Source organism: Artemia franciscana, chromosome 20 (assembly GCF_032884065.1).
Source record: "Artemia franciscana chromosome 20, ASM3288406v1, whole genome shotgun sequence".
NCBI lineage: Eukaryota > Metazoa > Arthropoda > Branchiopoda > Anostraca > Artemiidae > Artemia > Artemia franciscana.
In genome coordinates this window covers 3,337,657-3,354,043 of record NC_088882.1, presented here as the reverse complement: position 1 = coordinate 3,354,043, position 16,387 = coordinate 3,337,657, and the positions used below count along the sequence as shown (strand labels likewise).

General features: G+C 37.3%; 1 protein-coding gene across 1 annotated transcript in view; it reads left to right on the top strand.

The window, feature by feature from the left end:
* Positions 1 to 15,861, top strand: part of LOC136040292 (UDP-glucuronic acid decarboxylase 1-like) — a 55,667-nt gene extending 39,806 nt beyond the window's left edge. Inside the window, exons 5-6 of the mRNA XM_065724537.1 lie at positions 10,469 to 10,709; positions 14,458 to 15,861. Of these exons, the coding sequence (XP_065580609.1) occupies positions 10,469 to 10,709; positions 14,458 to 14,553 (337 nt within the window). The 3' untranslated portion in view covers positions 14,554 to 15,861. The remainder of the gene's footprint in view (positions 1 to 10,468; positions 10,710 to 14,457) is intronic.
* The last annotated feature ends 526 nt before the right edge of the window (positions 15,862 to 16,387 follow it).

Genomic DNA, 16,387 nt, shown 5'->3' with positions numbered 1-16,387 from the left:
CAATAAACTTGCCCCAAACAGCCTAATAGTAGAATTGGCATTTTTAGGAGGATTAGGTTCTTAACTGGGGCAGGACGCTTCAACCTCTTCCTCTAAGCTCTCAGTATGGTTCCCTTAATTTCTTATATTTTCATAATTTTTGAAGTTTTTTTTCGAAATACCCTCCTCCATAAGACGCCTTTAACAATTGTACTCAAGAAAAGAATTACAAATTTAGAATGAAAATTTTCAAGCTTTGCAGTGTATCTTTGCAGTTTTTCCTATCTCGAAAGAAATTTAAACTATGAAAGAGGTTGCAGATTTGGGGCTGAGACGAATTCCCCCGGAAAATTCCCTCCTTGGAAAATCATTCCTCCTAGGTGATTTCGGATCTTCATTACAAGGGAAGTTGAAAGTTCTACTCGCCTGTTCAAGTCAAAGGCAATGCTATAGCATTGCTTACAGTGAAGAGCCATAAGGGTACAGTGTATCATTATTTATTCATTTTTCCCATTGAAGGGTAGGTCGTATAAACTCTGGAGGAGGCTTATTTGATTACAAATTAAAAGTTCTAGTGCTCTCTAAGAGTCGATAGTAATTGGAGGGCGACAAAACACACCTTCAGCTGTTTTTCCCAATCGTATCCTATCAAAATTAGTCCAAAAGTCAAATAACCATGTCTCTGAATTTGACAGCCCCCAGGGCAGGGGCTGTAAGCTATGGAAGTTGCCCATTGTCAAATTATAAGGTTTTTATGATGGAATCAAAAGTCCCGGTGCTCTTTTTAGGATTCAAAAGTGATTGGAGGACACCCCCCCCTTAATGCCTTTTTCACCCAAATGTATCGAATCGAAATCTTGAAATAGCCATGTTATTCAAACTAGTCCTAAGATTAAATAACTATGTCTGCTGAGTGGACAATCCCCCTCCCTTGCACAGCCCTTGGTACAAGGGATATAATTTACGCATGTTGCTCATTATTGACACATAAGGTTTTTTTATTGAGAAAAGAGGGAAAGTTTGATCCTGGATCTCCCAAAAAGGCTTATAATATTAAGTTGAAACTTTAAGGAAATGTTGCGAGAGATTTTAATCTCTTATGATTAATTATGATTTTAATCTCTCCTGCACCCCCCTTATCCCTTATGGTCGTAGAAACTTCCGAGGATGTTCATTCGATCAGAAAATGGTAGTTCGTCTTTTTATGGCACTTGGTATTAACCAAGTAACATCTAGCGATCGCAAATTTTGTCGGTCTGTCTGTCTGTCTGTCCCGGTTTTGCTAGTCTAGGTACTTCCTGATAAGCTAGGACGATGAAATTTTGGCAGGCGTATCAGGGACCGGACCAGATTAAATTAGAAATAGTCGTTTTCTCGATTTGATCATCTGGAGGGGAGAGGGGGCCGGTTAATTTGGAAAAACAGAAAAAATGAAGTATTTTTGACTTACGGACAGGTGATCGGATCTTAATGAAATTTGATGTTTGGAAGGATATTGTGTCTCAGAGATCTTATTTCAAACTCCGACCGGATCCGGTGACATTTGAGGGAGTTGGGTGGGGAACCCTAAAATCTTGGAAAACGCTAAGAGTTGAGGGATCGAGATGAAACTTGGTGGGAAAAATAAGCAGAAGTCCTAGATACGTGATTGACATAACCGGAACGGGTCTGCTCTTTTTTGGGGGAGTTGGGGGGGGGGTTAATTCTGAAAAATCAGAAAAAATGAGGTATTTTTAACTTACGAAGGAGTGATCGGATCTTAATAATATTTGATGTTTGGAAGGATATCATGTCTCAGAGATCTTATTTTAAATTCCGACTGGACCCGAGGACATTGGGGGGATTTGGGGCGGGGGCTAAAATCTTGGAAAACGCTTAGAGTGGGGGATCAGGATGAAACTTGGTGAGAAAAATAAGCATAAGTCCTAGATACGTGATTGATATAACCGGAAAGGATCCGCTCTCTTTGGGGGATATGGGGGGAGGGTTAATTCTGAAAAATTAGAAAAAAATGAGGTATTTTGAACTTACGAAGGAGTGATCGGATCTTAATGAAATTTCATATTTAGTAGGACCTCGTAACTCAGATATCTTATTTTAAATCTCTACTGGATCCACTGTCACTGGGGGGAGGAGGGAACCGAAAATCTTGGAAAAGGCTTAAAGTGGAGAGGTCAGGATGAAACTTGGTGAGAAGAATAAGCGCAAGTCCAAGATACGTCCCAGATATGGTGTCATTGGAGGGAGAAACCAGAATTCTTGGAAAACGTGAAAATCGAGGTATCTTACGAATGGGTGATCGGATCTCTATTTTCGATTCGAATTGGATCTGGGGACATAGAGGGTGGAGGGGGGAACAGAAATCTTGGATACCGCAAATCTTGGAAAACACTTAGAGTGGAGAGATTGGGATGAAACTTGATGGAAAGAATAAGCACAAATTATAGATACGTCATTGACATAATTGGAAGGGATCCGTTCTCTTTGGGGAAGCTGGGGGTTGTTAATTTGGAAAAATTAGAAAAATTGAGGTATTTTTAACTTAAGGACGGGTGACCGGATCCTAATGAAATTTGACGTTGAGAAGTAAATTATGTCTCAGATCCCGACCTTGTTTCAAATCCCGACCAGATCTGTTGATATTGAGGTTGAGTTGGAAGGGGAAACCGGAAATCTTGGAAAACGCTTAGAGTGGAGAGATCGGGACGAAACTTGGTAGGTAGAATAAGAAAATGTTTTAAATACGTGATTAAAGTAACCGGACTGGATTCGCTCTCATTGGGGAGTTAGGGGGTGGGGTTCAGTGCTTTGGTGAGTTTGGTGCTTCTGGACGTGCTAAGACGATGAAAATTGGTAGGCGTGTCAGGGAGCTGCACAAATTGACTTGATAAAGTCGTTTTCCCCGATTCCTCCATCTGGAGGGCTGAAGGGGGAAGAAAAATTAGAAAATTGCGGTATTTTTAACTTACGAGTGGGTGATCAGATCTAAATGAATTTTGATATTTAGAAGGACCTCGTGACTCATAGCTCGTATTTTAAATCCCGACCGGCATTAAGCCTCTGATTTTTCTTTTAAATCAATCTATTTAAATAATAGAAAGGGATTGAAAAACCAACCAGCCCCCCTGTCGTTGAACTGTTTTAATGTCTGGTCCTATTTGATATCTGGAAAGTTATCACACATCCATATCTTTCTTTGGTAAAAGAAACTGCACCAAAAATTTGTGGATGAGAGCTTTAAACCTCTACAGTAGGGTTCTGTGATTGTTTTGCTGGTTAGGGAGGGGGGCAGTTGCCTGAAAGGGTGCATTTTAATGCCAACACATCCTAACTCTTATTGAGCCTTCGGGTAAATGCATACGTAAATCAAAGGAAGGGGCAGGGAGGAGATGGGGAGTAGAAATAGATATTTAATCCCTCTTGATTTCTGGGAATATTTCTGGTCTACGCTGTTATTATGAAAGTAAAGAGTAACAATAAACCCAAAAATTAGCAGAATTTATTCTGTATCGAAGGGTGGCTATCCCCTCCTCATTTCCAACCTCCCTCTCATGGTCGTAAAAACTTCAGCGGACGCTCGTTCAATCTGAAATTGGGAGTTCTAGTCCTTTTTGAAGTAAAAAGTGATTGAAGACCAATTCCTAAAGCTGCATTTGATATCTGGTTCTTCTGTTACTTATTAGGACATCTGATCGAAATTTTGAGGTACCTATTTTATATTTTCTGTGTGGCTGTTCAATTTTATGTGTTGGGAAAGTTTTCATGGCGGGATCTTTCTGTAGGGCAATTGTCGGCTCCGTGGATTCGTTCCTTTAACTTATTTCAAGTGTGCAAAAGGTTTAAAAATCCAAGAAAAATAATTTAAGTACACCACTTAATGTTCCTCTCTTTGTCTTAGATATCTGGTGTTATCCAATCCCTGACATCATGTTTATTTGAGAACCAGAGTATTAATCAACTTTTAGCCTTCTGTTCTAAATTTTTTGTTAAAAATTATGCTTGAAACAAAACTTTAGCCTCAATTCAATTCGAAACTCACTTATATACGGTATCCAGCTTCACTGAGTAAAAATCTAAAGAAAAACAAATAAAAACAATAGATTTATCGAATAGACAATATATATATATATATATATATATATATATATATATATATATATATATATATATATATATATATATATATATATATATATATCATTATTAATATGAACGGACTCGCAAAACTGACTCGAGGCTCAGGAAAAAAAGATGCAATAGCAGCCGGGCTATTGGCGCCCCCTCGTCCTGATATTTTGAGATAGGGCTTACCTATTTTTTCTTTTTTCTTTGTTGAAGAATCCTATTTGGTAGTATCAAGATGTCCACCATTGTTTTCCAATGTTTTCAGGAACCTATCCGCCAGCTTGAGACCGGCTTGGACAGGCAACGCTCGTCCCTCAAAAGAGAGGGGACGAGCCACCTATTACTTGCCAGTCATCAGTGGAAAGCAGTATGCTATACAAAGAGGCAATAATAGCAAGATACTCCCACCTTCGACGGCTCCCCCCTGGATTTTCTTGCACCACGATCGGCCCCTCATATACCCAGGGGATAGCCCCTCCCCCTAGCATTATTTTTGAAGCTGTTACTGACTTAAGTCCTTTCAATCTCCCCAGATTTACAAAACAACCTGCTTCATGGTCAGACCCTGTGCAGGACATCCAGTGGCAGAAACTTGCAGTAGTAGGCTTCTGTATGTGCCTACTTTTCTCAGGGGCACCACGAGATGGTTTTTGCCACTACTCCTGTCTGATCCTTGTGAATGCATCAAATATTAAAGAACTTGGTATCGATACGATAAGTGCTACAGACAAAACGAATTGGATATAAACTCTTTGATTTTTGAATGGCAAAGCATATGAAATCTCTCTTCCTGATTTCGTTATCCATAGCTTTACATTGGGTTTAATTGGGTTTAATTTAACACAACAGATCTTGTACAACAAACTGACTCTTCCACATGGTCTGTCTGTTTGATTTTAGCGCCAATTACTAGTAAGTAGCCAGTAGTCAGAGTTGCCGCCTTCCAAAAATCTAATTCCAAAAATTCTCATCACAATAACTTGTTGTAAAATATCTCATAGACAACTTGATCCCTGAAGACATATTCTGGAAGATTTTTAGTTTGGCCTCAATTTGTGCCAAAGAATTGGCAAGGTATTTGATTTATATAGTACAAACGCCAAAACCCTCATAAACTGGTTGTATCTCTGATTACCCTTGTCATTATTGATAGCATACTGTTGCTATCTTATTATTATTAGGTCTGAATTATTTTTATAGATAGGTTTATTCTACAATAAGCATATCAGTAAATTTAAACACTAAAACACCCATTTTAACTTGAAAGCAACTGCAACATTGTAGATAGATTTTTGAAGGCTCAATTCGAAGCACTTGACCTTAACAACGTCCTTCTGCACATTCAAATTCGAAAAAAAGTATTAAAAAGGGGCATAGAGTGGGGACAGAAGTCACCGCTTGAAACCAACTGCTACATCGTAGATAGATTTTTGAAGACTCAATTCGAAGCTCTTGACCTTAACAACGTCCTTCTGCACATTCAAATTCGAAAAAAAGTATTAAAAAGGGGCATAGAGTGGGGACAGAAGTCACCACTTGAAACCAACTGCTACATCGTAGATAGATTTTTGAAGGCTCAATTCGAAGCTCTTGACATTAACAGTGTCCTTCTGCACATTCAAATTCGAAAAAAAAGTATTAAAAAGGGGCATAGAGTTGGGACAGAAGTCACCACTTGAAACCAACTGCTACATCGTAGATAGATTTTTGAAAGCTCAATTCGAAGCTCTTGACATTAACAGTGTCCTTCTGTACATTCAAATTCGAAAAAAAGTATTAAAAAGGGACATAGAGTTGGGACAGAAGTCACCACTTGAAACCAACTGCTACATCGTAGATAGATTTTTGAAGGCTCAATTCGAAGCTCTTGACATTAACAGTGTCCTTCTGCACATTCAAATTCGAAAAAGAATTAAAAAGGGGCATAGAGTTGGGACAGAAGTCACCACTTGAAACCAACTGCTACATCGTAGATAGATTTTTGAAGGCTCAATTCGAAGCTCTTGATATTAACAGTGTCCTTCTGCACATTCAAATTCGAAAAAAAGTATTAAAAAGGGGCATAGACTGGGGACAGAAGTCACCACTTGAAACCAACTGAAACATCGTAAATAGATTTTTGAAGGCTCAATTCGAAGCTCTTGACATTAACAGTGTCCTTCTGCACATTCAAATTCGAAAAAAAGTATTAAAAAGGGGCATAGAGTTGAGACAGAGGTCACCACTTGAAACCAACTGCTACATCGTAGATAGATTATTGAAGGCTCAATTCGAAGCTCTTGACCTTATCAACGTCCTTCTGCACATTCAAATTCGAAAAAAGTATTAAAAAGGGGCATAGAGCTGGGACAGAAGTCACCACTTGAAACCAACTGCTACATCGTAGGCTAGATAGATTTTTGAAGGCTCAATTCGAAGCTCTTGACCTTAACAACGTCCTTCTGCACATTCAAATTCGAAAAAAAGTATTTAAAAAGGGCTTAGATTTGGGACAGAAGTCACCACTTGAAACCAACTGCTACATCGTAGATAGATTTTTGAAGGCTCAATTCGAAGCTCTTGACATTAACAGTGTCCTTCTGCACATTCAAATTCGAAAAAAAGTATTAAAAAGGGGCATAGAGTTGGGACAGAAGTCACCACTTGAAACCAACTGCTACATCGTAGATGGATTTTTGAAGGCTCAATTCGAAGCTCTTGACCTTAACAACGTCCTTCTGCACATTCAAATTCGAAAAAAGTATTAAAAGGGGGCATAGAGTTGGGACAGAAGTCACCACTTGAAACCAACTGCTACATCGTAGATAGATTTTTGAAGGCTCAATTCGAAGCTCTTGACCTTAACAACGTCCTTCTGCACATTCAAATTCGAAAAAAGTATTAAAAAGGGGCATAGAGTTGGGACAAAAGTCACCACTTGAAACCAACTGCTATATCGTAGATAGATTTTTGAAGGCTCAATTCGAAGCACTTGACATTAACAGTGTCCTTCTGCACATTCAAATTCGAAAAAAAGTATTAAAAAGGGGCATAGAGTTGGGACAGAAGTCACCACTTGAAACCAACTGCTACATCGTAGATAGATTTTTGAAGGCTCAATTCGAAGCTCTTGACATTAACAGTGTCCTTCTGCACATTCAAATTCGAAAAAAAAGTATTAAAAAGGGGCATAGAGTTGGGACAGAAGTCACCACTTGAAACCAACTGCTACATCGTAGATAGATTATTGAAGGCTCAATTCGAAGCTCTTGACCTTATCAACGTCCTTCTGCACATTCAAATTCGAAAAAAGTATTAAAAAGGGGCATAGAGCTGGGACAGAAGTCACCACTTGAAACCAACTGCTACATCGTAGGCTAGATAGATTTTTGAAGGCTCAATTCGAAGCTCTTGACATTAACAGTGTCCTTCTGCACATTCAAATTCGAAAAAAAGTATTAAAAAGGGGCATAGAGTTGGGACAGAAGTCACCACTTGAAACCAACTGCTACATCGTAGATAGATTTTTGAAGGCTCAATTCGAAGCTCTTGACATTAACAGTGTCCTTCTGCACATTCAAATTCGAAAAAAAGTATTAAAAAGGGGCATAGACTGGGGACAGAAGTCACCACTTGAAACCAACTGCTACATCGTAGATAGATTTTTGAAGACTCAATTCGAAGCTCTTGACATTAACAGTGTCCTTCTGCACATTCAAATTCGAAAAAAAGTATTAAAAAGGGGCATAGAGTTGGGACAGAAGTCACCACTTGAAACCAACTGCTACATCGTAAATAGATTTTTGAAGGCTCAATTCGAAGCTCTTGACATTAACAGTGTCCTTCTGCACATTAAAATTCGAAAAAAAGTATTAAAAAGGGGCATTGAGTTGGGACAGAAGTCACCACTTGAAACCAACTGCTACATCGTAGATAGATTATTGAAGGCTCAATTCGAAGCTCTTGATCTTATCAACGTCCTTCTGCACATTCAAATTCGAAAAAAGTATTAAAAAGGGGCATAGAGGTGGGACAGAAGTCACCACTTGAAACCAACTGCTACATCGTAGGCTAGATAGATTTTTGAAGGCTCAATTCGAAGCTCTTGACATTAACAGTGTCCTTCTGCACATTCAAATTCGAAAAAAAAGTATTAAAAAGGGGCATAGAGTTGGGACAGAAGTCACCACTTGAAACCAACTGCTACATCGTAGATAGGTTTTTGAAGGCTCAACTCGAAGCTCTTGACATTAACAGTGTCCTTCTGCACATTCAAATTCGAAAAAAAAGTATTAAAAAGGGGCATAGACTGGGGACAGAAGTCACCACTTGAAACCAACTGCTACATCGTAGATAGGTTTCTGAAGGCTCAATTCGAAGCTCTTGACATTAACAGTGTCCTTCTGCACATTCAAATTCGAAAAAAAGTATTAAAAAGGGGCATAGAGTTGGGACAGAAGTCACCACTTGAAACCAACTGCTACATCGTAGATGGATTTTTGAAGGTCGATTTGAAGCTCTTGATCTTAACAATTTCCTTTTTTACTTTCAAATTGAAAAAGAGTCTTAAAAAGGCGCATAGAATGGTGACAGACCTTCAACTTCCTTGCTATCTTATTGCCTTGGGTATTTGTTATAACCGATTCCCCACGCATATTCCCCCCGCATTTTTTGGTCTAGAATCCAGGCACAGAGAAAAAAACACTATGAAAAGAAAGTGAAGAACTGCCAATTACCACTCGTTATCCGCTGAAAACCTAGTCAGAGCTAAGCGGTAAATATAAGTAAATATAAAAGCATATGTTTGCGGAGCACCCGGGTTTGATCCCAGCTGCAGCAAGGTTGGGGGACACGCTTGCTACTTGTCCCTGTAAAAAACACCCTGCAACTGAAACTTCGACTCGACGCCCTATGCGCCAGCCTTTATCCTATAAAAGCATATAAATATTAAGTAGATATAAAAATATCTTTTTTAGTAGTTCTGTGATTCAAGCGCCAAAACTCATAATGGTGTGCAGTATCTCTGATGAGCCTTGTCGTTATTGATAACATATTATATTATCATTATTATGATATCCTATCTATTATTATTGTTATGGCTACATTGAGCCGTTGTTCGTCCTTTACTAGGTTGTAGATGCTGTTCGAGCCATGATTATTATTATTATTATGTCCTCACCATTTTGATGAATAGATAGGTAGACTGATTTAGCACGCGAATAAATTTAAGCAGTGAAATACAAATAAATCGTCATATTCCCCCTGCAATTTGTTTGGCTGCGAATGCCGAGAGGGAGAACAAAAGCACTAATAAAAGAAAATGACGAACTGTTATTCACCATGGGTAAAACCAATCAAGAGTGAATTGCCAGATTTTTTTAATGGTCCTATCATTCCTTTTCTTTCCTTTTCTTCATTCCTTCTTTCCTCTTTCCTTCCTTTTCATTCCTTCCGTCCTATCATTCCTTTTCTTCAAAATTTGTGCAGCGTATTTATGAACCTATCCTTACCTATTCTATGACTGTCATGTTGGTTTTAGGTTGTTCTTTCTTGTTGCTCAATATTTATAGGTGTGTTACCGGCATGCGACCCTTTCATTAGTGTCTATCTAATTGGTGTGCTACGTACTACTAAAACGGTTAGTTATCTTACGGAAACGGAACGTGTACTGTTTGAACGTGTGCTGTTAAAGTAATTTTCACGCCACGTATGAAATTTTATATGCTGAATAACGGAACGTGTACGTCTACTGTTTGAACGTGTGCTGTTAAAGTAATTTCCACGCCACGTATGAAATTTTATGTGCTAAATACTTAGGTTTTGCTATGTTAAGAATAAACTTTCACACTTGAACAAGTCCTTTCACGCTAGGCTAACGCAAAAATCCATAAAACGATTAGAGCCATCATTTAAAATCATCACGTTCATCGTAAACAAACATTTCAAAAATTAATAACGGAGTTTAAATGGAGATTTAAGCTCTGAATAACCGTGAAATATTTGTGAATTTATTTTCAAAATTAATAAATTACTCATCCGGAAATGATCAGTCAAACGAGTTCCTTAAAATATCCCTTAGCAATTCTTCTGGAAAGTATTTTAAAATCTTCCTCTACCTTCTTCAGCGTCCACATTCCGCCGATTGTATATTTTTTTCCCATGATCAGGGTTGCCACCCGGTGAAAAAAAAATCACTTTATTTTTGCGATTTTCTGATTGATTCAATGATTTTCTTCAATAATCTAGTGGTTTATGTGAAAATTTAGTGATTTTTTGGTTTAGGCAATATACAAAATAGTGATAAATCACTAGGGTGGCAACCCTGCCCGTGATAGGTAACTTCTTCTTGATGTTGTCTGATTTATTTTTTTCTTTGTATTTATAGGTCATTCCAGTACGTATCAGATCTCGTTGAAGGATTAATGGCTTTGATGGCATCAAATTACACATTACCAGTAAATCTTGGCAACCCAACAGAAAGAACTATTGGAGATTTTGCAAAACACATCAGAGATATAATTGGTAGTAATAGTAAAATAAAGTATTTGAAGGCACAGACTGATGACCCTCAGAGAAGACGACCTGATATTTCAAGAGCCAAAACTGAACTAAACTGGGAGCCAGAGGCAAGTTTTAACTGTTTTAGAGTAGCCTTATCGAAAAACTTTCCCCGCCCTGCAGCAGAAATTCATTCCCAACAATGAATCGGTTATTCAGTGAGTACTTATGTACTCATTGGACAGACTGTATATCAAACAATAAGATATACAAAAAATGTGGTTCAATCTGTCTTTTTAGGGCCGTGATGAAAGAAAGGTCAAGATGGCTAGGTGGCGTTTTGCGGATAAACGATTACAGTTTGCCAAAAATTATGCTTTTTTGCCATCCATCCAGGGCCAAATGAAAGCACGTCATCCCCGAGTTGATATAACAAGGCCAGGTTTTACGGATAAAGTATGGCATTGCCAAATATTGTGTTTTTCGGCCATTAGGGGGGCCAAACAAAATGTAGGTCGTCCCCGAATGGAGCGGATATAGATCGTAAGGAAGGATTTAAAGGAAATTGCAGCTTCATGGGAGGGGGAAAGAACGAAGCTTTGAAGACAATGGGATGGGGCGGAGCGTGTGCAGCGTTAGCAGCTTTTTAGGGCTACAGTGAAAGAAAGATTAAGACGACTAGACCACGTTTTACGGATGAAGCCTTAGGCTTGTAGTCATAATCTACTCTCCTTAAGTTTCACAAGGATTGGGAGGAGAATGGATGTTGTATAGTTGATTAAGACCATGGGCGTATCCAGGATTTTTTTCGAGGGGATACAAAAATAACTTCAAAAATGTATCGTAAAATTATTTACATTCGTATTCGTTACATTTTTACGGTTCGGACAGTATAATGGGAGGATTTCAAGCTCAGACCCCCTCCCCGTCACTGGATACGGTCTTGATTTAGAACAGCTTTTTAATAAAAATTATTTGTGCATGTATTATTAAGGTATTTCTACAGTGGAAAAGGTGCCCTATGACGGAAGTGAGTTTAGTGTAGGTGACATATTAAAGTAAATTCAAGTGAAGAGTATCATGTCACCGAGTTGAGAGGAGGGGGATTATTTTTTTTTTAAGGGGGAGCAAAAGCGAGGCCCACCAGAGATCTGCAGTTTAAGTACGTAATGTAAGTAACTTTTAACGTTCAAAAATGAGTTGAATCTGCGAAATTGAAAAAAGAACAATAAAGCTAAGAAAGTATACATTTACTTAACAGTTCCCCCGACAATTGCGAGTTTTTATATCTTTTGCCTGAAATAAGACATTTCAACGGAATTTATTTCCCAGAAAATGATTTTTTTATGTTTGAGCACGACCAAACTCGATACTCAGCCTTCGAGGATAGTATCTGGCAACATCGGTATCAAAAATGTGCTTGCATTCAAAAATCTAATTACAAACATTTGCCGAAACCGTGCTCCATTAAGTTAGAAATAAATATTGATAAAATGCCATTATTTTATCACTTCAAATCATAAAGTAGAACCCATGCGTCCCATGAATCTGTTGTTTTCTTTTGGGGGGGGAGGGGTGAATTCTCCTCAAATATAATTGGGTTCTCTGGAATGTCTCCAAAAATTACGCTAACGAAAATTATCATTTTATGTTTGGTACAAATGCTCGTACAAATTGTAACGTCACAAAATGTTATGAATCTATTGGGTTCTCTGAAATCTCCAAAATATAACTTTAACAAAATTAACTATTCAAGTTTCTTGTTAACGTTCGAATATATGGCAGTATACGTAAATTTTCTGACAGTTTCTGGAGAGCTCGGTAAAAAAAAAGTAAAGAAGAAAAATCGAGGATATTCCCAGCCTGGGGCAAAAGGAAGGGCATACATATTTCGATTGAGACTGCCGCTTGACTGTTCTTTTTACTTTTTTTTTTACTTTACTTTTTACTTTTTGACTGTTCTTTTTACTTTTTAATTACTGTTCACAAAAGTAAATAGACTATAAGAATCATACGGACACAAGGACAAAATAAGTCCTAAGGACAAAATAAAAATAAACGAATAGCCAATGATTCAGTTATCCTTTCACTGTTGCTTCGACAGGGTTTAATTTAGTGTTACATTTGTTTAATTTTGTCCTTAGGACTTTTTCTTATTAGGACTTTTTATGTTAATGTACTTTCGTTGGTGTTTGCCTATAAGCTTCATTGAACATAAGAAACAATTCTTACTTGATAATATGCAGAGTAATCATAGTTAGCAGATTTTGCATGAAGCTAATCTTTGTCCTCACTTCTTCCATTGTCTTACGCCTTTTTCTACAAAATTTCAGGAAAAAGCATGGATTTGATAAGCCTTTCTCAGTTTTCAAATTCATGCTGAAACAAATAAAATCTACAAAGTTCGTTTATAGATGCCACTATATACATAGCGCAGTGGCGACAACACAAATTAAACACCATCAACGCCATCAAAATTATTTCTCATATCAAGTGTAAAAAAAAGAAATTAAATGAGAAATTAGATTAAGCTAGGTTGACAGTTTTTGTAGATAACATTTGTTTCGGCACAAACTTGAAAACTGAAAAGATGCTTGCTGAAAATATGTTTTTTTTTTCAGAAATGTCGTAGTAAAAATGTAGAACAATTAAAGAAGTAAAGATGAAGGAAGAGTAGTAAAGAAGAAGTAAAGATAAGATGCAAAATGTGTTAACTATGATTATTTTTCATATTATCAAATAAGAATTGTTTTCTTAACATGTTTCCTTGTGTCCAGTGAAGCTCCTTGGTTTACATCCTTCCATGCACTGAGGACGGTTGACAAAAATACCTGCATATTTATCCTTCGCTTTCTTGTGCTATGATACTTGTGACAATTTGACACTTGAGCAAATGTGGCAAAACAGGAAGCATTGAAGCATTTGAGAATAGTAAGCAGAGGTAGTTTACTATATAATAACGCATTTCGTCCGTAAAAACTCTAACATTAACAATGTGTTAACTCAGAAAGAATCCTATATATTCATTTTTACCTTCATACTTCATACTTCTATACCTTCATAATTCTATACTTTCATAGTTCTATACCTTCATACTTCTATATCTTCTTAATTCTATACCTTCATAATTCTATACCTTCATAATAAAGCTACACATTCTTAAGCTGCTTTGGCCATAAGCTTTTTGCTGTTTTTTTGCTGGTTTCCCCCTACCCCCTACCTTTGCTAGTAAATGTGGCAAAACAGGAAGCATTGGACATTTTTCGATTTTGCTATTAACTAGGCTCACATTCTTACTTGATGGTGAGGTTTCAAATGCAGTATATTTGGAAAAATATCAATGTGGATATTTTTAAATTAAAAATAAATTGAAAAAAATTATGATGTGCAGTGTGCCGCTATTTTTCTCGTTTTCATTATGTTAAAAACAATCACGAATTAATTAAAAAAAAAATATATGCTCAATCTAAAGGGCAAATTTGACACTTAAAACGAGAAACAGTTTTAAAGTGAGGCGGTCGACCGCTTCACTTAAGCATCTAGGTCTCCCAATCGGCGGATCTATTAAAGCCACAAGAAAACTTATTACAAATTCTCTTAAGTAAAAACTGAGAAGATATTACGGTTAAATGGAAGGACGGTTCCATGCAATTTTAAGCTTACATCCTTCCATGGACTGAGGGCGGTCGACCAAAATATCTGCATATTTATCCTTCACTTTCTTGTGCTGGTTGGAAATATCCTCGTTTTTTCTTCACTATTTTTTATTCTGTCTTGTATACCCAGTGGGGTCTTAGAAATTACTTACTGTTATTTTTCTTTCTTTAGCTTTCAATTTTATCTTTGCTTTCTGTAATTTTGCTTTCTCTCTTCTAGGTGTCGTTGAAAGAAGGACTTGAGAAAACAATCAAATACTTTAGAAAGGAACTGCAACATGCTCAACTGTCCGAAGCTGAAGAATCAGAATCATAACTGTATAATTGATCTTGACTTGTTATTTGGTGACGGGAAAAATGTTGAACTTTTCATCCCTTGGTATTAGAGCCAGTGGAATTCTTCGCCCTCTGGGTTTGACTTTAGAGAGGCTGCGTGACAATACTACCTTGTTCAGCATAAGAGACTTACCTCTGTTAGAAGAAGTTTTTAGTTAAGTTAGGTTCTGATAGGACTCGAATTTTGCATCAATTGAAATTCATATCAACTGTAAAAATGTGTCTTCATGTTGAAGGATATTTGGCAAATCTACTTTATCTACAACAATACAAAGTATCTGTAGAAAAATTTAATTTTGTTTAAGGATGGCTAGCCGTCCTAGCCGAGTGGTTAGCACCCCAGACCTGAAATACTGAGGTAAAGGGTTCGAGTCCTGCTGTCGCTGGTTATTTGGTTTTGAATAGGGGTCAATGGTTTGACTCTGTAAGCTCAGCCAGGGGCGACCCATGTTTAAATGGGTACCTGAAGGAATCGTGCATTCAGAATTTTTCTATCCGCTATACTTTTTGAGAAATAACCTGGCGCTTGGAGGGGTAACAACAGCCAATACCTGGCATAGACATGCTAGAAATACAAAACCCTGAATCTACGTCCACTACAAAATAGAGTGGAGGAGACAGGAAGCAAATTGACTTTGGAAAACCTATTCATAAAATTATGTATCTTTATTTGTTTTTTCGCTCCAGCAATTAAAAAATCTCTACCGTCTGATTCTCTCGAAGAAAGGGGAAAAATGTTGATTCTAGGTTTTGGCCGTTTGTGTTCGCTAGACCGTTTGGGTTTCGCTAGTTTCGGTCGTTTTGGCCGTTTCGCCTTTTTGGCCGTTTGGGTTTCGCCGTTGGGTTCGCTAGGTTTTTGGCCGTTTGGGTTTCGCCGTTGGGTTCGCTAGGTTTTTGGCCGTTTGGGTTTCGCCGTTGGGTTCGCTAGGTTTTTGGCCGTTTTGGGTTCTTTCAGTAGAGTGTAAAAAAAAACTCGCTTCTTTAGCCTTCAAAATTGTGTTTAAAATGAATAAAAGTTTACTAGTAATGTATGGGTAAAAATTTGCCATTGGTATTATTTTCAGATAGTTATTCAAAGAATTCTCTTTTTTATGAACTTACTTAGAAGGCATTAAAGATTTTACTTTCAATCAGGCAAAATTGCCAAATTCAAGTACTGAAATTGGTCGGTAGTTTCCGTTTGACAAATTTTTTGTTTTCTGTCAGAACTTAGCTTAAAGAATATTTTGATGAATTAATCTACTTAAGTTTTTTTTGTTATAAGTAATCTCAATAAATTTTAAATGTATTTGTGGCTGTTACGGAATAGGGTTGTTCCACTCATTGGCCCTCATAATTGATAGAAGTGTAAATGAAGAAACCGTATTTTCACGAGGTCACCTACTGCACCCCAGGGACATCGAATCACAAAAGAAAATACTGCATCTTAATGAAAATACAAAAAGTGAAAAATAGCGATTTTTGGTATTTTCCTTGAAGAAATAACGAATTTGCCACCACCCCTAGATATTGTAAAATGCATTTGCCGCTCCCCTCCTAAATTCCCGTAAATTAATACCGCTACTCTTAAGACAGTGCCTTTTTGTGTTCCTCAAATGCGTTTCACTGTACCTCAAATAGCATATGGATTTTTGGGGAGGGGGCAATAACACAAAAAATAATTTCTTTAATTATTTAATAAAATAGTTTAATAAATTAAAATAATTAAAATAGTTTAATTATTTAAAATAGTTTATGGAGGTTTTTAATATCTCACCACAACAATTAACTTAGTCAGAAAACAAAAATAAACCGCAGATAAAAGTAGCTGGCTA